This window comes from Triturus cristatus, chromosome 12 (assembly GCF_964204655.1).
Source record: "Triturus cristatus chromosome 12, aTriCri1.1, whole genome shotgun sequence".
In the NCBI taxonomy this organism is placed as follows: Eukaryota; Metazoa; Chordata; class Amphibia; order Caudata; family Salamandridae; genus Triturus; species Triturus cristatus.
The window spans coordinates 132,057,048-132,078,014 of NC_140595.1; the positions used below are offsets into that span (position 1 = coordinate 132,057,048).

The 20,967-nt window shown below is 44.5% G+C and overlaps 1 protein-coding gene across 1 annotated transcript in view; it reads left to right on the forward strand.

Annotated features, from left to right (window-relative positions):
- Positions 1–20,967, forward strand: part of CCT3 (chaperonin containing TCP1 subunit 3) — a 113,696-nt gene that overhangs the window by 13,389 nt on the left and 79,340 nt on the right. The window contains exons 2-6 of the mRNA XM_085638849.1: positions 7,774–7,835; positions 14,995–15,045; positions 16,089–16,151; positions 18,241–18,337; positions 19,067–19,184. Coding sequence (XP_085494975.1) covers positions 7,774–7,835; positions 14,995–15,045; positions 16,089–16,151; positions 18,241–18,337; positions 19,067–19,184 — 391 coding nt within the window. The remainder of the gene's footprint in view (positions 1–7,773; positions 7,836–14,994; positions 15,046–16,088; positions 16,152–18,240; positions 18,338–19,066; positions 19,185–20,967) is intronic.

Sequence of the window (20,967 nt, forward strand, 5' to 3'; positions counted from 1 at the left end):
AGGCCACCAAAGTGGAACGCTATTGCTACCTCAGAAGATGGTGTAAAAACCAATTTATTGTATTTTCTACTCTAAATCAAGTAGTTGACAAGCTAGACAATAGTGAGCTTCTTTTACCTGGTCATAATAATTGCTTTACAAAGCATTAGGAGGTTTTTGAGGGGTTTCAAGCTAGAGCCAATTCTTGGTTGAATTCTGCAGGCTGGGAAGCAAAGCGTGCCCTGGTAAACGCTATCAAATAATGCAACAGAAGTGTGATTCCAGTAGCCAAAGCGCAGTGTAAAACTGCACGCTGGACAGCTCAAGCAAATTGGAATGATGAATTATTGGACAACTTTTTAAGTGCGCCAACTAGTAAAGATGTGAATACATTTTGGCTCACCGTCAAACATGGCCCTCCCAGGCGACTGTGCATCCAGAAATTTATATTCAGGGTGCTGTGCGGGAGAATCGTTTTACTTTGCTGTGCACAATTTCCCTTTGACCTGCGAGCCATATGTATATGAAGCTACCCCGCAGCCCTTTGATCGCCACCATGAACAATTCTTAAATTTTTCTTTAATAGATATTGAGAAGGCTGTGACCGCACAAAAGAATGGGAAGGCTGTTGGCCTAGATGAAATCCTTTTGGATTTCTTCTGATCAAATTTGGATATCTGGGTCCCATATAGCAATACAGTCTTGAACGCCATTCTTGCAGGTGCCACTACACCTCGGACCTGGAAACGTGCAGATATTATTCCCATATATAGCCTGCATTGGTAAAATCCAATAAGACTCTCCTATACAAGAGCTCTTGGCAATGGGTTTTTACCATGTTGTACACCACCATGGCTTAGTGGCGTATATTGTCCTAGGGCGGAGTGGGACTAGTTGCTTCGTAGACTGGATCTTTTGAAGTAGAGTGTCGGAGAGTAGAGTTCAGTGGCAGAGTGTCGTGGGGCAGATTGGATTTGGGGGCGTGGCAGGGCAGATTGGGGTGTACTACCCAATTGTGTTTAAAGAAACATTTCAGAAATTATACATAAGAAAGAAACTGTCGCTTTGCAATAAAATAATCCTCTTTTGAGTTTCATGCCAAAGACCAAAAATACATGAGTGCTAAGGGAGAAAAGAAGACTTTGCGAAATAATTGAAAATTAACTATAGAAAATCTTTGCAGTTTTGTTTATCCTGCTGGGCATGTTTTGCCAGTCACACGCCTTCTGTTTGCAGGGCACTAAGAATTAAAAAGAACATAATAGTACCTCAATCACGTTGGAAGCAGTGGACCGGAACTGATAAAAGTTGAATCAATCTGTGCTTGGTCCCTGCTCCTCAGAGAGGAGCGGAAATTGTTAGGCCTACCTTGATGGATTACAAGGCCGTAAAGAAGAGTGCCAAGGTAGCTAACAAGTGGTAAGCAACCGGCGGACTCCAAGCCCTTTTTGCAAGTAAAGATGCTAGCACATGCTCTCACAGGCGCAACCCTAACAAGCATTGGCATAGCCAATAGGTCTCGCCTTTGGGACCTTAGAAGTGTTTAGCCATGCAACAGTTGCATAAATAAATACTTATAAGGTCCCAAAAGCGAGACCTATTGGCTATGCCAAGCGGCCGTGAAAGTAATCTCGATCAAGCGCGGCGCCCGCGCCCGCACTGTAGCTCTAGGCTGGCCTGGTAGCACTTTTTGGAGCCCTCTCAAAGTCTCGCCAGACCAGCGCATGCGCTGGGTCAGGCGAGACCTAAAAAGGGCTCCAGGGATATACTGCAGAACTATCTTCCCATTGGTCGGATAGACATCACTTAAACATTTTTTGCAGCCAAATCCTCGATAAACTCAATGGGTGGTCAGCCGACGGGCAAGTGGTAACCCACTTTCAAGCTGGCTTCCAAGATAACGTGGGCACTGTTGACCAAGCCTTTAAATGTTTGGTAACCAAGTGGAAGACTGCGGACAACATTGACTGCAACTGGTTACTTTTGTTGACCTCCGTTCTGCTTTTGACCTGGCTCAGAGGGAGAAATGTTGTGGCATACTGAGGGAGCAGGGGATACCCCATGAACTTTTAGAAATTCTATTTGGACTGCATAATAGCACTTGCGTCCAAGTTAGATGGGGTCCTAACGGGGAATTGACAGGTTGTATTTCTATAAGGGGGGGGGGTCTGCCAGGGTGGTATCCTAGCCCACCCCCTATTTTATTTAACCCTTTTATTTTTTTAAACAATAAAAACACATTTATTAGCATTTTACAGCTCTCCATTCGGCAATTGAATTACAATACAGTGCGTCGTCAAGAGACCCTTCCGCATCAGACTGCTTCCATCTATTGCGTCATCCACCAGTATTAAGGGTCTGCACCAGTCACAGTGCATACAAAAGGAACAGCCCCTCATGCCGGTAGCAATGTCTTAAAGCGTGATATAATGGCATTGAATACAATCCTGGCATTGTATCCAATCATCATACATTGTAATCTTAAAATGGTTTAATCTGGTAAGAAAGGAGCTTCAGTGGGAATGCCTACCACAAACCTACTTAACAAACTCAACTAGTAACTTACAAGTGCCAGGTGGTGCAAGTATTACCAGGAATCCCAAAAACAAATCCGGGGTCATACCCCATCGGGTGGGCAGAGGGGACAATTCTAATTTGGCTTCCAGCCATCAGTTGCTATGTCCTAGTCACGACCTACCATGGAGGAAGTTCAGGGGCTCTCTGACATCCACTTCACTCGTCACTGCAGGGGCACAGCAGGGTGCCCCTCTGTCTACTGTTCCCCCTCACCCCATAGCGGGCGTCGCCGCCTGGTTCAGGTTCCCCAGCCACGTGTGTGCTCTCCCTAGCCAGCTGGACTCCATTTCTATTTCCCCCTCCCTATCGATACTTGCTCTCTCCTGGTGTTTCCAGGCATCCAGGACCTCCCTCCACTCCACCGCGATGGGTCGTCATCTCAGTCCTCTCGATTCTTCCCTAGTCAGGGCTCTGCCATCTGCCCGACCCAATGGGCTACATCACGTCTCCAGGCCCCAGCCACCGGTCTGTCAGCGGAGCTCCATGCCATAGCTATCCGTCTTGTAGCCAGAACCACGGTGAGGTTGATAAACCGGTTTCCTACCATCCATGTGGAAGGGTGGGTAAAAAACCCACAGTCCTCTGAATGTCCGGACCAGTGCTTCATGTCAGAGGAATTGTCCGGGTGGAAGGCCAGAGCCCTCAATCGGGTCTGCAAAAGGGGCAGGCATGTTCAAGTGGTAACAATCTCCCACTGTGTCAATCACCACCATTGTCCAGGACACCAACTGTTCAGCCGTGAATATCGTTAGTGGGGCTCTTTAGGGTAATCCAACCAAGGGCAGGACCAGAGTGTACAGACTAACCCCCTTCAGTATTCGCCCTGCACCCTTTCCAGCACTGCAAGGCTGTAGGCAACAGTGACCGATGTGGAATTTCCACCTCCGGGTTCAGTAGCTTGGCCAGCAAAACAGCTGGGTATGTCCCAGACAATGGCCACCCGCTCTCCTCCAACCTCAGCCCCTCTGGCCACTGCGCAACCCACTGCCGTTGAGAGGCCAAATAATAGAGTTCAAAGCTTGGTACTCCCAGGCTGCCTTCTGACGAGGGGGATAGTAAAGTGTTCAAGGACACTCTCTGCCACCCCTTAACCAAATAATGTCTCGTAGCAAGGAGTCCAATTGTGGAAACCAGCAAGCAGGCTCCGGAATCGGGATATTAACAAAAATATATAATGGGCGCGGGAGCATGCTCATCTTGGACAGGGATATCGGGCCATAATAGGTAGTCGTAAGAAACACCAAAAAGGGACCCACGACCTAAGTGCTCAGAGAATCCTCCCGAGGTTACCCTCCCAAAGATCTTAAAGTGAGTGAAAAACATGTATCTCCAAATATCTAAAGGTGGATTGTGCTCAGTTAAGATCTTCCAGAAGGGCAGAGCGATGGCCGAAGACACCGGGAACATAAAGATCATCGGCGTATAGGGAAATGATGACCATCATCTCCTACAGCCAGCTACAATACGCGCCCCCCCCTGAAATAGCGCAGACAGTGGCTCGACTGCCAAAGCGAAGAGGAGCGGTGATAGGGGACAGCCCAGTCTGGTGCCATGGTATAGGTCATATTGTGAGGACACCATCCCACCCGTTTTAACTCGCGCTGTGGGGCCCCCAAAAAAGTTTCACCTACCTCACCCATGTACTGCCAAGACACATCTGCTCCATAGTCTTGAAAGCATAGTCCCACCAAATCTTCTGCCAAAAAGGCTGCCCGTGGAGAGCCTGGATCTCAGGGTGAAACAAGACTGAATATAGTCTGTACAAATTAAAGGACGTGCTCCGATATGGGATGAACCCCGTTCTGATCTGCATGTATTAAATTGGGCATGTGCGGGAGGAGGCAGAGAGCCAAAATCTGACTGAACAATTTGAAATCCATGTTAAGCATTGAGAATGGGCGAAAGTCTGCTGTGCCAGCCTCGTGGGATCACCTGCGCATCACGTGTTCATTCAGGGAGCCGTAAAGACTCCTTGTAGAGTGTCGCCAGCCGTGGGGCCAGTGCTGAAGCATATGCTGACTAGAATTCCGCAGGGAGGCCGTCGAGGCCTGGGGTCTTCCCTGCGACCATGCTCTTAATAGCTGCACAAGCCTCCTGTTCAGTCAGTCGCTGGTACCTCAGTGCCTCCTGGGCCTGAGGGTCCACCACCAGGAAGTGCAGTTCGACCAGAAAGTCTCCCTGATCCCTCGTGGTGACCGGCAAAGGCGCATCATATAGCTTCCTATAATAATCATAGAACTATGTGTTAATTGCCTCTGGGTTATAGACTGACTTCCCAGTCCCATGCCGTACCTGCGTGATCGGAGCCCTGCGCGGCTCTGGCTGCACGAGCCATGCCAACAGTCACCTGGGCTGTCCCTCTTCTTCATGATCCCTCTTGAGATACCCTCTACAATCATGGCACCGCAACCTCTAGAGCGCCTCGCCATACGTCCTACACGCTTTCCGCAGACCTTCCAGGTCATCGGCCTCCGTACCCTGTGAATTGTCCAGCCTGTGTAAGTGGTCTTCAAGGGTCCCCAGCTCCAAATGCAGGTCGCGCAGTATGCCCTTAGTGTCCCAAACGGTGTCTGTGCACTACAGCCATATACCCATCCCACTCCACCAATTCCGTAGACGCAGAGCGTGCATTATCGGAGAAGTAATTGTCAATGCCAGTGTCCAGGCTGTCCCTGAAACAAGTGTCTTCAAGGGCCCTTGGGTTAAACTGCAACGGATGAATCTGGGGCGGTCCCCTGCAGGTCTAAAATCTAGCATTAAAGGACTGTGGTCCGAGGTCTTGCTCCCCAAATATTCAGTATGGATAACGCAATGGTACAGGCCACAGGGCATCCAGTTGTGTGTGCAATTGGTATATAGGCGAATAGGAGTAAAGTAATCCCTCCCGTTGATGCGTTGTGTCCTCCAGATAGCCTTCAACCCCTAGTGCCCCAACCACTCACGAAACCCTGCAGCACCCTGTTGGGCCCGAGTCCTGGGCAAAGGGGGGGGGGGGGGAGAGTTGAACGATCCAGCATAACGTCAGACACACAATTAAAATCTCCCCAGGAAGTATACCTGCCTCTGCAGCCAGTGGGCCCAAAAGACCATGAAGGAAGGGCACCTGATTGTGGCTGGGTGGCATATACACTGCTGAGGGTAATATCCCGGCCAAAAAACCTCAGTCACCAGTACATACTGGCCATCTATATCTATGAGTGTAGGCTGTGGCTCAAAGGGAACTCCCGCTCTTACCCAAATCAGTTCCTCTCTAGCATATGCCGACAATGAGGCCGTGAACACCTGCCCCCTCCACCTCCGGCACAATTTCTCCACCTCACACTGTATGAGATGGGTCTCCTGTAGGAGGGCAATCTTAACTCCCCGCCTCCTTGGGTATCTATGCACTGTATGCTCCTTAGTGGCAGAGCCCATCCCTCTAATGTTTCATGCCAGGAACCTCAACATGCAAGGTGGTGGCATCGTAACAGATTAGACATTTCAGGCTCCTCCCTCGCACCCCCAATTAAAAGTAAGGAAGCCACACATGCTTTGAAAATGAACTAGAACACAAGATTTAACACCCCCAAACAAGAACACCCCATCCCAAGAGCAGCCTGGCAACTTCCAGCCGCCCAAACTTCAAGCAAACCATTGATTCCATCAGAAGACTGAAACCAGTCTCCGGTGTGGCCCTCTGAGAGGGGGTAGGCTGCAGTCCAAGGGCAGCTCTTTAAACTGTCTGGACCACCTTGGGCTCTCCAAAACAAACACCAGGCCTTCCCAAACCAGCAACCAAGTGACTCAAATCCCAGGTGATGCCATGGATCCCGCACAGCCCCTGTCAAATAATCTCAGCGGTACCCGGTGTCACAATCGGCGGTCGGGTACTGTTGGCCTGCGAGGACTCCAACCCGAATTTGCAGATTTCTTTCACCGAGTGGGAGCCAGCCTCTGAGACACTCCCTGTCCCCTTCATGATTGCTTCCACTGGTAAATAGTTACCGCCAAATTTGTTCCAGCCCTGGCATACGGGACAGACGCTTTCCCAAGGAAATTGGGTGCCTTCCCGAACAGCTCACCAAGTACAGCTTTTAGATCTCTATTCAAATTACCGCATAACACCTCACCAGCTCAGATTAGGATGGAATTTTCATTAAGTGACCAACTAATCACGCAGCAGGCCTGTATCTTAAAGTACATGCACTCTGCATGTGTAGCAGAGCCAGGATCACTGAAAAATCTCATTTGACTAGAAGTCTCTTTCGACCAAACAGCTCATGTCAATCAAATGTTTCAGGCTCACACCCTTTCTGACGCACTGGAGCTAACCGGTACGGCAGAACTGTGGAACTTAAAACTGCCACATTCACAGTTCAAAGCAGCCCTGAACAGAAAGGTAATAATGTAATCGTTTGACTCTGGTCATTGGGCCTTTGCTAAAAGAGAACATGCTGCTCTGGTTCTCATCAGTTATGTTAGAAGAGGGCCCCAAAAATACATCCCTCAACCGTTTTCACCATATTATCACACCTACTTTGCATTTGTCCCACCGTCCTTGAGGATCATTGAAGATTTCTTCAGCATCTGTTGGTTAATGATGGGACCCCCCCCATCAAATTTAGGGCATAATCAGACAAGTTTTTTACATAACTTTTAAGTTTATCATGGTTGCACTTTCTTGGTCATTTCTACATGTATTTGCGCTTTAGATCCCATGTATTATTGCGCAGCTGTCGGTGTTATGTGGTACCTAAATATCACACAGTTCCCTTACTTCTGGTTTTATAATGTTTCAGCTTCTTAACTGTATTTTTAAGATGTTTTAAAACCGGATGTTCAATTGATGACCTCAGTGCATGATTGGACTATAGTTTGCCTTTCTCCCTTTGAGTGGTCTATTTAAGATTCACCATTTGATTTCTATATCTGTTTTTGATTAACTCTTCTTGTTACATGTAATGTTTTAACATGTTATGTGTATTTTAATGGTTTGTAATAACCGAATAAAGCTATGATGATATGGCTCCGCATAACACCTTTGAATACCATTCACGTTTATTTAAAAATATATAAATAGCATGTTTTCAAATTGGCCTTGATGGTATTATTCTTAAATTGTATAGCAATGAAGTAGTAAGAGGCTAATATTAATGAGAAATATACAAACAGCACTTAAAAAAAAAATTCAGTTTTCTTAACCTGGAAAGGTCAGCTTTTTTTTTTCTTGTGTTTCAGGCCAGAACATGAAACGAGAGTCTGGCCGGAAGGTACAGACTGGCAACATCAATGCGGCAAAGGTAATATTCCACATTGTTCATAACACTGAGAAACAAAATGCTGATCACTTACATGTCTGATATTTGAACACCTAATGTTCTGCTGGCATAATGGAGTTTCTAACTTTTTTCCTAAGCTGCCACTTATCTGTCCCTGACTTTTTTTCGCTCAGTACAGCACTTGGTTCCAGTGGACTTGGGCTGTTAATTATTTCACACACTTGAGTAGAATGAGCTTGCATTACATGGAGATGCTTGTGCTGTGAAGTTGCTCCTTGATCTTTACCATTATACATATTGATTCAACTACCATATGGTCATGTTCAGATTCACTTAGTACTTGAATGCTTTTGGTGAATATGCTTGGTAATTATTTATTGTAACCAGTATAAAAGTGTGACTGCTGGTAATTACAGGGTTCTCGGGAACGTAGTGTTGGGACATCTCAACAGTCAAATCAAACCAAAAATGTAATGACTAGTGGTTACGCGTGTCGCGCTGTTGCCTGAAGCGAGGAGATGCTTGCTGAATGTGTGGGAACCAACTGACTACTCGGTTCCGCAGACACGATGGGTGACTCTGGGATATATGATAGCTAAGCGTGACATCGCGCAGCTGTGGGGATCCCAGAGGCCCCCGGCGGTGTTGGCCTGGAAAGAACACATGGATTGGTGCATGTTCCGAGAAAAGGTGGTGTATGTGGCGAGAGGTAAGCCTGGGGCGTGGGTGAAAGTTTGGGGCCCCTGGAACGCCTACCGCGGGGGTATTTGTGAGCCACCACTACTGCCGGCTGCCTCACCAGTTCCGTCCCCCTAGTTGACCCCCTCCCCCGGACACAGGGTTCCCCAGTCCCTGATCTGTTCTCATTCCCCTCTTTAGATTCTTGTGGATGGTTGGGGTCCCCCACTTAAGGAGCACGTGCTGTTACTTCGGATTGCGGGTTGCCTTGCGAGTGTGGTTTTTTGTGTTGTTGTGTTTTTATAAAATGAAACCGTATTGTGGGCTCGGAGTTATGGGGCCCACGTCGTTGATACCTCCTGATTTAACTCTCTGCAACGCCAAGAGCCTTTCTGTATGTATGTCATATGCTCCTGTCACTCTAGCGGCCGGCCGGAAGGTTGTAGGCCCATACTTGTATATATTTGAGATTGCAATAAACGGTTTCAAACAAAAAAAAAAAAAAAAAATGTAATGACTAGCCCAGTGTTTGTTTATTAAAAATGAATGTACTTTTAATCTTGTAACCGAGTTGAACACTACACAATCCAATTAATGTCAAACAAGATTGTTCAACTTGCGCTTTGATCTTAAGACGCTACGCTTACACTTCCTTGACCTGTAACTGTCCTCCATCCTGCAATGTTCCTGATCCCACTATTACAAATAGCCCTGCCCAGGCAAGGAACATCGTAATTGCCTTACAGCAATATTTGGGTGGTTGTCCGTGAACCACCTTTAATTTAATATGGGAAAGACTGAGCTGCTCTTTTTCGGTTCAGATGCGGCGACACCCTTGCAGTCCTTCTGGCCATCGGACGCTCCGCCCCCTCTCCCCTCTTATCAAAAATCAGGTGGTGAAAAACTTGGGCTTTAAATATGATAGTCTATTGCTATTCTGTACCCAAGTAAACTCCGTATTGGGCACCTGCTTTGCCCTCCTTCGACTTCTTTGGAAATTTCTGTTCCTATTGTCCTTGGCGGCCAGACAAGTGATTCAAGCCCTGAGCATCACATGTCTTGACTATTGGAACGGTCTTTACTCTGGCATTCTTAAGTACCTGAGGGATAGGTTTCAGCTGGTCCAGAATGCAGCGTCCAAACTATTTTCGAGATGCTCATGTGTCAAGCCTCCTTAGGAGTCTCTGCATTGGCTGCCAGTAAGGAAAAGGATTATCTTTAAGACACTGCTTGTGACCTAAAAAGCCTTATACGACATGAGCCCAGGCTACTACTAAAACAAAAAAGCAGTATTTTGTTCTATGCCCCACAGGGAAATCTCCGCTCTGTGAATCTCTTCCTGGACAGTACCCCACCTATCAAGAAGGTTGGGTCAGGGGGGAAGGCCCTCTCCTTTCTGGGCCTGTTCCTCTGCAACAAACTGCTGCTGACCCTTAGAAGCATCAAGTCAATGCCCGTGTTTTAGAAGTAGCTGAAAACTTGGCTTTTGTTCCAGCCCATAGCTCCTTCTTGCTTCCGCTGATGCTCTTCGGCAGTCAGCGCAGGACACTCCTTGGAGTAGCAGTTGCGCTTTATAAATATCCCTACTTAGACATATACTTCATTGCTGTACTAGGGTGTAGACAAGGATTTGGTTTAGTTGTCTATCACTCAAAAGTGCTCTATAGTTAAGTGTGCAGCTCAGTTCAATTGCTTTCCTACTTCGAGCTCTCAAGTAGGACTGGCAGATTTGCCCACACATCTGTCTCTCATCCCCAGGTGTATTTAAGTCCCACGGTTACCTGATGGTGAGTGGCAGCCATCTAGGCAGTGTGACAGTACAGGTGACCTTCCTGCGCTCAAGGGGCGGTCTCTTCTTTTGTAATTCACTGCAACTGCTCTCGTGAGCAGTAAGATTCTTCACAGGACTGGCTCCGGTGGCAGGCTTATGAAGTATCGCCAGTCCTTTGCCAGGGCAGTCTTATGGGGTCTGCTGCTGACCAGCATTTCAGTTTGGGAAAGTTGGGGTCTCCAATCTGAGACTTCTTCCTGGTGTGTGTGGCATTTGGGTCCTCGGCCTGGTTTGGAGCTTCCTGCTTTGGTAGCAATTAATGTTCCTCCTCTTCAGTGCCAGCATCAGTCACTTGGCCCCCTGCAGGCTCTTAAAGAACTGAGCTCCAAGACCGCGGGTCCCTTTCTCAGCAAAAGGCGTCTCATTGATTGTTCTCTCTGGGTATTCTGCTACTTCTGGGTGCTTTTCATGTGGGAACGTGCTGAACCTCTCCTCCTGGTCAGTCTCTCCATCCTGCACGGCCATGCACGCTCCTTCCCCCCCTGCTCAGCAGTCAGGCAGGATTCTAGGATCTTCAGGAAGAGTCTTTGTTTTCCATCATAAAGAGTTCTCTTCAGGCGATGTCCTCTCGCCTCGGGGAGACTGGCTTTCAGTCAGACACCAACCTGGTTTCACAGCATTTCAAAGTTTTCTACAGAGTACTCTCTTCCTAGATCAAGTAGAAGGTTGGACTGTAACATAGTGGAGTGTTTTGAATTCCACTTTCATGCTCTTATTTCCCTATACATGTAGGGGTCAGTAGACCACGCTTTGGTTGACACTGGAAAAAATGGTCTGGTCAAAATTCAAATGAGAAAGCACAGTAGACTGTAATGAACTCTTTACATGATACTCCGGACAGGGACTATAGTCCACTGTCTATTTTGAAGGTATACCTGGTTTGGCGCTCCAGGTCATTGGACAGGTCCTGTACCTCACAGGGTCGGGGACCAACCTAGGCCTTTGCTCTCGTGCCAGCAGTGTGTGCTACCAGAGAAGCAAAATAAATTGGGATGCCAGCTGCACATGTAGTCCGGCATTAGGGCAGAAGTACGCATCCGTATACCATGCAAGGGACACGCTCTTCCCAACCGTCATACGATAACTAAAACAAAGGCTGAGAGTTATGCTTCACCTCGCCTCCCCCACCTGAGGGTTGAGTTTGGCAAAGGTGGGCACACCTCCCTTGGTTTTCCCGATGATTCTCCCGCCCAAAGTGGGGGTCAGAACCGGTGGAGGCCAGTTGCTGGAAGCAGCAAACGGCTGGGGTAGCTCACAAGGGCGGCAGGCTTTTGCTGCTTCCCCTTCGTGGACCGTGCCCATCCTGAGGGAGGAGGCTTGGGACCTCGTCCCAGGATGTGCATTGTTCCAGACCCATCGGGAGCGGCAGGCTCTCGACCCAGGGGTCCAGAAACATGTCTGGTGGTGGCAGGTGGCGAGCAGCCACCCAGGCAGGACACTAGTGTTAGGTCGTTTTTCATGGGGCATCTCGATGCCCTCAGAGTGCATTTTTCATTAAATCCCACACTGGCATCAGTGTGGGCTTAATGTGCTGAGAAGTTTGATACCAAACTTCCCAGTTTTCAGTAAATTCATTATGGTGCTGGGGAGTTAGTAATGACAAACTCCCAGCACCATTTACTCTTAATGGCATTACTGCATTACAATGTCTAAGAATTGGTTTAGACACTGTAGGGATACAGGGCTCGTGCACCTGTACCCTTACCACTATAGTGCACCCAGCTAGAGGGGTGGCTTACCTATGCCAGGGTAGTGGGCTGTAGGCATGGCACACAAGGTTGTGTGCCATGTCGACTTCACTTCTGCACCAAAACACGCAGCGTGCAATGGCATTGTGTGTGTAATGACCTTTAGGGGTGGCACAATAAGTGCTGCTGCCCTTAGGCTTTCCCTGGCCACAATGCCCTTCGTACCTATGGTACCAGTTACAAGGGACTGACGTGGTCCAAGAGTGTCAATTGAGTTTTGTATCAATTCAGCAGTTTAGAGAAAGAAAACAGTCCCTGGGTACCTGGTTAGCAGGAATCCAGGGCACACTCAAAGTACCTCAACAGTTTGGCAAAAAGTGGGGGCATCCATGCAAAAAGAGGGCACTTTCTTACATCTCTTCATTCAGAAAAAAATCCATGTCTTGTTCAGAAGGACAATACAACAGTAATGTGTTCGCTGAACAAGCACGGAGGAACACATGCAAGTCAATTGTCTCTTGAGGCTCAAACCATTTGTAGATGGCTTTTGTCAAGGAATCTAACAATTGAGGCGTTCCATCCGTCATTCATTCCGAACTATCAGATGCCTGAAGTCCTTTGATACAAGGCCATCATCACTGGATCTTCAACAGCAGTACTGCAAAACGTCTTCGAAAAATGGGGGTATCCTCAAATAGATCATTTTGCAGATACAAACAACAAACATTGCCCAAACGTTGTCCCAAGGTATTACAAACCTGGAACAATGGGGAAATGCCTTTTTGGTCAGTTTGCCATGGAAACCTCTCTACTCCTTTTCCTTCAATCTCTCTGATTGCAACTCTGTTGATTAAACTACTTCGTTCCAAAGTAGTAATGATTCTATTAGCTCCAGAATGGCTTCTTTACTGATGGTCCACAGATCTTCATCTATCTGAAAGACCACACAGGCAGCTGCTGTGCAGACCTGACCTTCTCTACAAGTTCAGAGGCCAGATCCTACACTCCAACCTACCATAGATTAATTTAGCTGTTTGACTCCTGAATTTTGCATTGCAGACACTTGGATCTTCCACAAGATTGCATGAACATCTTGAAAGAGGCCCTCCACAAGGACTTCCTATGCTTTCAAGTGGAAGAGATTCTGCATCTGGTGTGTTCAGAATAACAATCACCCTGTTGCATGCCAAGAGGATATGGTTATGCCAGCTTTTTTTCTTCCTGGCCAGATCTAGCTTTTCTTTTCCCTGATCAGATTTCTTCAGCAATTACTACATATAGAAGATCTCTTCACTAATGGTTTTCTCTACAATAGATGTTGTGTAGGCTTTCTCAGAAAGAATTAAAGTTTATCATTTTGTTTTTTCCCTCTCATTCGACCCTCCCCCTATTCTGCCCACCCCTATTGTAATCTAACCTATTTCTTTCAAAACTAATTGGTCCTTCCATTGAACCGATACATAAAGTGACTTTGTAACATTTATAATGGAAGATAGCTTTCCTTGTAGCCATTATTATATCTCTAGCAGTCTGTGAAATTCAAGCTTTATGCCATTATGCTCAAAAGAGCCATAAACAGTTTTTCATAAGTACAGGGTTGTAATGAGAACTTACCCTTACTTTCTTCCAAAGGTAGTTTTGATTTTCTTGTTTTTACCAACCCTTTTCTTAAGTCTATCTAACCTGGTGGAAACTATCCTTCATTCATTGGATTGTCGAGCATTAAACTTTTATAAAGCAAAATAGATCCAACAAACTGCCTGTCTATTTATGAACTACAGTCCTTTTAGGACTGGTCTCTGTATTTCAAAACAATACATTTCTTAGTGGATTGTCTTTCATTTTCTGCTACCAATGAGCAATTAAATCCCTCCCTCTTAAGCTTAAAGCTCACTGAACTAGGGGAAAAGCAGGATCGATGGCTCTACTACAAAGTGTACCCGTCTCATAAATAAAGCTGCTACAAAGAGATCAATACATGGATTTACCAGACCATGTTATTTTGGATTCCGATTTGAGAGCAGATGCCCATGTAGGTTGAGCATCCTTCAAGCAATCTTTTTAGGTAGATGTGAAAACTGTTCTACTTTTGTTTTGTTTTTTTGCAGGTTTTTTTTTTTGTTTGTAGTGGGATGAGCTTAAAATTCTATTTAGTTATTTTTAGCATTGATAAGGATCCCCTGGAAGAGAAGGAAACCTTTATTACCTGCAATCCTAGTTTTCGTATCGTGGAATCCTCATCAAAATCCTAGGCAACCCTTTCACATCCCTGGACAAGAGTTTAAAGCAGAATTTATTTTGTGCCCATGATCTTGAGCTTAGTGAAAATAAACGGTCACCTTTGGTGCATGATGGGACAATAGGGTAAGGGTTGAAACCCTTAAAGGCACAGTGACCGTTTTAATGCTCTAGCTATACAGCTTATGGGTTTGAGTGATAATTCTAGTCACGTTAGATACACTGACTACAATTTGAGATTTTTGAAAAATAAAACTTTAAAAGAAATGGTGCCAATTCTAGCCATGTTTGTACTACGAGGCCTCTTTTTTATCCATAAATGCACCTTTCTATTCTTAAAGAAGGAACTTGCACACCTATAGATCTATATTTTGCAAAACGTATGTGGCCAGGATAAGTCTGTACTTATGACATTGGTTAGAATCCCCTGGAAGAGAACTATGATTACAGGTAAACTGTTCTTCCACCTTTTAGAGAGATACCATATTTTTGTTCCGTTATGGTTCTCTAGTGAAGAATCTTAGGTCGTATCAGTCTAATTTTTATATATAGTTAGGGGACAGTTGCAAGCTTTGGCCTTCCATTTTCGTGGTTTCATCATGAAATATCTGCAACACCATGTGTATTGAAATTCAGTGGCGACTTTTTCATAATTGTAACAAAAGGTGAAGTCTATTGATAGTTTACATGCTACCTTATTACCATATCTGACTACATTATACTTTTTATCTCTTTAAATTTTCAGACTATTGCTGACGTCATACGAACATGTCTAGGACCAAGGGCTATGATGAAGGTGATGTATTTGATGCAAACAACTTCTGTTGTCATGGATTGGCGCTCACCGGGGAGAGTTTAACATGGATAACTGATGCAGATACACACCTGCCTGTCTCCTAGACTGGTCCAGCACTGACCTCTTCAGCTGGTTCACTGGTGGTCTCAGCACTTTCAATAGCCATTTTTCTATTTTTTATAATTATTTTCCATCAAGACAGGCCTTTTTGTGATATTTATTTACACATAGTTAGGCACATTAAATTGATAGGACCTCTGGTGCTGCTCCTGCTCATTATTTTTGTTTTGTGCCAAATAACATGAACAGATTCGAATTGATGGTAAACCGTGCGAGGATAAGCTTTTTTTTTAACTTGCGTTTTATTGGCATTTGAATAAGAGAAAACCTAGCAGAATACGCATTCGAGGAGACCAAAGTGAAGTACATAAAGTAACACTAATAACAAGGTCTCTGGGACTGCTCGGTTACCTGAACTACAAATGAAGCATCCACCATTGGTTGCGCCCCATATATATACACTCGCAGTGCCCTGCAGCAAAACATAAATGTCTCATAGTCTGCACCAATGCAAAGTGAGGATGAAAAGCCCTTCTATGTGTATTGATCACTTTTGCTTGGGTAGGTGGGAAATGACTATTATCTGGATCTGACTATTATCTGTTTTTGCCTTTGGTGAGAAAATGTTTCGGAGCATGAGAACTAGAGCTGGTTGTCTCTGTTTACACCCAGACAGTACATTCTGCTTTTTAAATTGTGTACATTATTGTGATGGCCTTGGTGTGTGTTTTTTTTTTTTTTTCTTGTTCCTATCCTGCTCTTTAAAGAAATGTTAACCTGTCATCAGATGTTTAGACCACTGTTCGTGCAGTAACAATGTTAAATAGAAAATACTCCGTCAACTTGCATGTCTGGGGAATTAACTTCTTCCATAGAAGCACAATATTTAGAAACCCATGTCGATACGCAAAGGAAGGTTCAGATTTGTCCCAAAATGTTTAATCGCAGCGTGTGTTAATCAGCATTTTTGATTTGTCTTTTAGATGCTTCTGGATCCAATGGGTGGCATTGTTATGACCAATGATGGGAATGCTATTCTGAGAGAGGTAAATGTTTACTGTATACATTTTAATGCACATGATTCGGGTTTATACAACATTTTTGGGTATAATACCTTTAAAGTAAAAATGATAATGAACTGGATGCAAACAGATAAAAATTTGTGTATCCAGAAAGATAACTATCCTGCTTTTATAATTTGTGTGCAACCAGGCACAATGGGGAAAACTAAGTTTAAGGTGTGAGCAGACATATTTTTTAGGTTGAACTTTTGTAGGGTATGTGCATTGTGTGCCATTTAATGTGTAGGCTTATTTATTTACTTGAATTAATGTTCTGCATATCAGATATAGGCTGAGTTACTGGGACTCCAGTGCCCATAACCAGTGCATAAACTTTCAGTCTTGAAACTTGCAGTGATCTGTTCACCCTCCCCTCACCCCCTGACACTCCCCGAAATGTCTATTTCTGATCCTTGTGGCTTCATTCATTCTGGGTGTGTACCATATCGTCTTGTGGCTACAACGACCTTTATTGTCCAACCTGTGCATATTTTGGTACCAAGACCTTTAAACTATGAAAGAAAATTGCTGCCCATTTCACTTGATTTCCTGGGAACATGGCTGCAGTTAGTTCCTGAACCTTTGTAACACTTTTCTTCCTCGTGCGCCAAAGCATTAAACTTTGAGGTGCAAGAAGCGGAGCCTGTGAAGTTTTGCCAGACTATTTCTTGGTATGGAAGGTGAATAGGAGGAAGATCTGTATTTAGACTCGGACAGAACTGTTCCTGCTCAATGCAGCTGTCACCAAGGTCAAACGTATAGCCACCCACACTGAGGAGCCGTAGTGTTAATATTTATTAAAGAAAGGGGAAATCATTCCGGTTTCTTATCCTCGCTTCTTTGATATCATCTCTAATTAGAGAAGTACATCCCACTTGTGGTTTTCAGCCAGCAGTTTTTTCATGGGAGCATCATTTGGTTAACTCTAGAATTGCTAATACTAGGATCCTCTTTTTCTGTCCAAGTCTGTGAATTCAGGGACTCTTTAGAGGCCCTGTTACAGGTCGAAAAGGTAGAATTTTCTTTTAGAGAACTTGCAGTTTATTTGAATGTGTCCCAGATCATTAGACATTAATCTTGCACAGTGGATGTAACAAAATAAATCCATGTGATTTATCTGGGGTGCTGGCGGCTATTGTGGCAGCTCACCCACTTTACCCTAAATCTGAAACCACAGTTGAGTGAACTGGCATTGCTGTTTGATTATTGGTGTTTATGCTCTTATGATCGAGGCAAGCTGTTTCTTACTTTAAAAAGCTTCAATATTTTTTTCAAATCTAAAGTTTTGGCACATAATTGTTTGTCCTATTGTACGGATACATGTTCCTAGTGGTATGTGCGAATTTGCCATATCTTTGATCCTTATTCTCACTCTGCTGCCCTCATTTGGAGATGAGTAGTGAGTCTGCTGTGAAACTTCCCACAGTGTGCCAAAACTGGAAGAACTATACATGCTTTCTTCCGTAGTTGAGTGGCTGTTGAAATAATCCTGGTTTAATGACTCCCATGAGGGTGAGATGTACGTTCTTTACTCCATTTAATAATTTTGACAAGTTGGAAAGTAGATTGAGCTATGTTCACATTTTTTCACACTAATCCCTCTGCTAAAGGCTTGGTGGGCCTTGGGATGTTTCTCATTGCATAAGTGTCTGCCATGGTGTCGTCATATTTTATCAGGCCCTTTATTTTTGGGTCCCTAAATAATGGTGGTTTGACTGATGCCTTTATTTTTCCTCCCGTCTTATTTCAAAATGTGTACTTGAAACAGCCCTTAATACTGTTAAAATTACAGATGCATTTGTCTGCCATAGCTGCTAACTTGCTTGCTCTTTGGCCAGGTCTAACCGGTAGAACACATGCTGTTTACAGCCTAGTCTTTAAAGTCCTTGTCCCACTCCTGGCAGTAATATGGGACTGGATAATGCCTATTCTTAAAACAGAAGACCCAATTCTTGGCGGAGACTCGGAGCAATTTCTTGTTCAGCCCATCAGTTGCAATTCTATATTTCGTTGAGTAACTTACTTGATAATGGGAAGAGAGGAAGTGCACCACATAACATTCTCATTTCTACAGATTCAAGTCCAACACCCGGCTGCAAAGTCCATGATTGAAATCAGTCGTACACAAGATGAAGAGGTTGGAGATGGAACCACATCAGTCATTATCCTTGGTAGGAATTTGAGTTTGCTACAATCCATAGTGTTGGTATACAATCTCGTTTATATCTAATTTAATGCTAGCTTTTTTTTGACAAGCCTTTTCCCCAGTTGCCCCTTCCCACTCAAGGCATCTTTGGATAGTGTGCTTTTGGGAACTCAGAAAGCAAGCATCTGGGGCTTTTACCTGCCTTGTCTAACTGTCCATTATCTTAATCACGTTTTGATTATTGCCTCCTCCCTATGCCCAGGCACGTTATCACTGTACAGTGCCTTACTGCTGGTTTGAATAGAGTGTACATCAGTCATTTTTGGCTGGAGGTATAGATAATGCTTCTTTGAGTAGTGTGTTAGGTTGGCTTGCAATGAAGCACAGTAACACCTAGCTTACCTATGGGGTGTTAGCCAGCTGTGCACTGCCATTAATGCAAATGCTCAAAGGATGTTTCATATATATTGAGATTCGTGTCATTAGTAGTTACCCTTAAAGTCTAAAATCCTGCTTTTTGCAGCTCCTCATGAAATGCATGTTTTCTCCAGCTATTCATGTTTGACTTTGTTCCAGAGTGTCTTGCCGATCAGTTTTAAAATGAATATATGAAGTAAAATGCAGCTTTAATTTGGTGTTTAAGTTTAAATGTCCCTAATAACTTTAGTAAATACTACTGTAATAATTTGTAATTAATGGGGCTGAAAGGTTTCGTTGTTGCAGTATAGTAATATGGTTGTTTTGCTATTTTTAGCTGGAGAACTTTTAGCGGTTTCTGAGCAATTTTTAGAACAACAAATGCACCCAACTGTCATTATCAGTGCATATCGGAAAGCGTTGGATGACATGGTCACTGTTCTTAAAGAAATCAGGTAAGCAGCACTCTTCACCCTATATTTTAGTTTATCAATTTGTTAGATTCTGCCCGCTGCTTCATATTTCAGCAACCTCCGTACCCGTGTTCAGGTTTTGTTTTCTCAAATTGCCTTTGCTCAGGCTTCATTTTCTTAATGCTGTGAAGTGGCAAAATCTTGTCTGTTTTGAAATCCAAATGTGTTTTTTTTTTTTTTTTAAACGGGCAGGTGACCTATTTTAGTTTTGGTTACTGGGGAATTACTTTTCTTTTAGATCCTGAACATTGGCCACATGGTAAAGCAGTGGAAAAGGGGAAGAGTAGCTAGAAATAAAAGTTCACAGTCACATTCCACAGCCGGGACACCTGGATTTTGCTGAGTAGTTGTACTCATTTTAAATAAATAATGTGCATGGTTGCCAATAGTCCTTTCTTTTAAAATCCTATGAGAGATTTCCATTTATTTAGTAATGAAGATTTTTGCTCTGACGTTGCAACAGAAGTCTACTTCATGGCTTTGAAAGGTGTGCCCCATAACCAAGTTTTAAGTCCTTCCTACAGTTAACAGAAGTTTACTGGAGGTACTCTTGTGTTTATTGTCCCCATAGAGGATGACGTATCCACTCAATCAAAATTTAAAAGCTGCATGTCTAGTATTGCATCGTGGATGAGGAAGAACTTCCTACAGCTCCACTCATCTAAAACAGAGATACTGCTGTTCAGGAAGGCCGAGGAGATCAGGTCCCCCGACTGGTGGCCTTCAGAGTTGGCAGAGGCTCCGTCCCCCAAAAAATGGTTTAAGAATCTTGGCATCAGGATCGATAATAAGTTATCAATGGAGGAGCACGTGAAGGCATTGTCTGGGACTTGCTTTGAAACTATGAGGATGCTAAGAAAGATCTCCCTGGATTCCACTCTCGGCTAGAACCACCCTTATCCAGTCACTCTTGGTTAGTCGACTGGACTATGGCAAATCATTGCTTGTCGGAATAAGGGAAGACCTACTATCCAGACTACAGGTGGTGCCGAATACTGCAGCACGCCTTGCCCTTAATAAACCGGCCCGCACCCCTTCTGAGCCAACTTCATTGGCTTCCGAATAGGAAACAAGCTATCTTTAAGATGCTATGTGTGGTCTTCAAGGCTTTTCAGGGGAATGGCGATGCCTACCTCAGTAAGAAGTTTACTTTATATAATCCTATGCGGCAATTAAGATCTAGCAACCGTAACTTTCTGTGCCCTCACAGAATAAACAGAGCAAAAATGGGGAGTCGTGCCGTTTAGAGTCTGGCCCCCAGTCACTGGAACACTCTACCAGAGAAGATCCGGTCTTGTACCGAAGATATCTTGTTTTAAGAAACTCTTGAAGACGTGGCTGTTCTAGGAGACTTTGACTATGAGTACTCCTTTCTTTAAGCGCCGAGAGATCCCTGTGGGGATGATTCGTTTGCGCTATATAAATGAGTAAATAAAAAAATAAAATAATTTATTGTGTAGACCAGCGTTAGTGAGGTTGACTTCTTGCCCCCATATTCTAAGGTACAGGTTGATTGTTTCGGATGATGGATTTGTAGTCCAGAGATGTATGCTATTTGATCACCACCCCAAGTTGGAAGACTGCCAAGTTATTGCCTTTGGTAAAGGTCCTTCCAGTTCCAAATAACTGAGGTCTTTTGCCACGTTGTACTGGTAAATCTAAACTCTGTCTTTTGAGGAAACCTGCTCCTTTAAGTCTTATCTCTGTCGTGCCACATTTCTGTTCCTTTATGCTGAAGTGGGCATTTGTAGTGTTAATTAACATG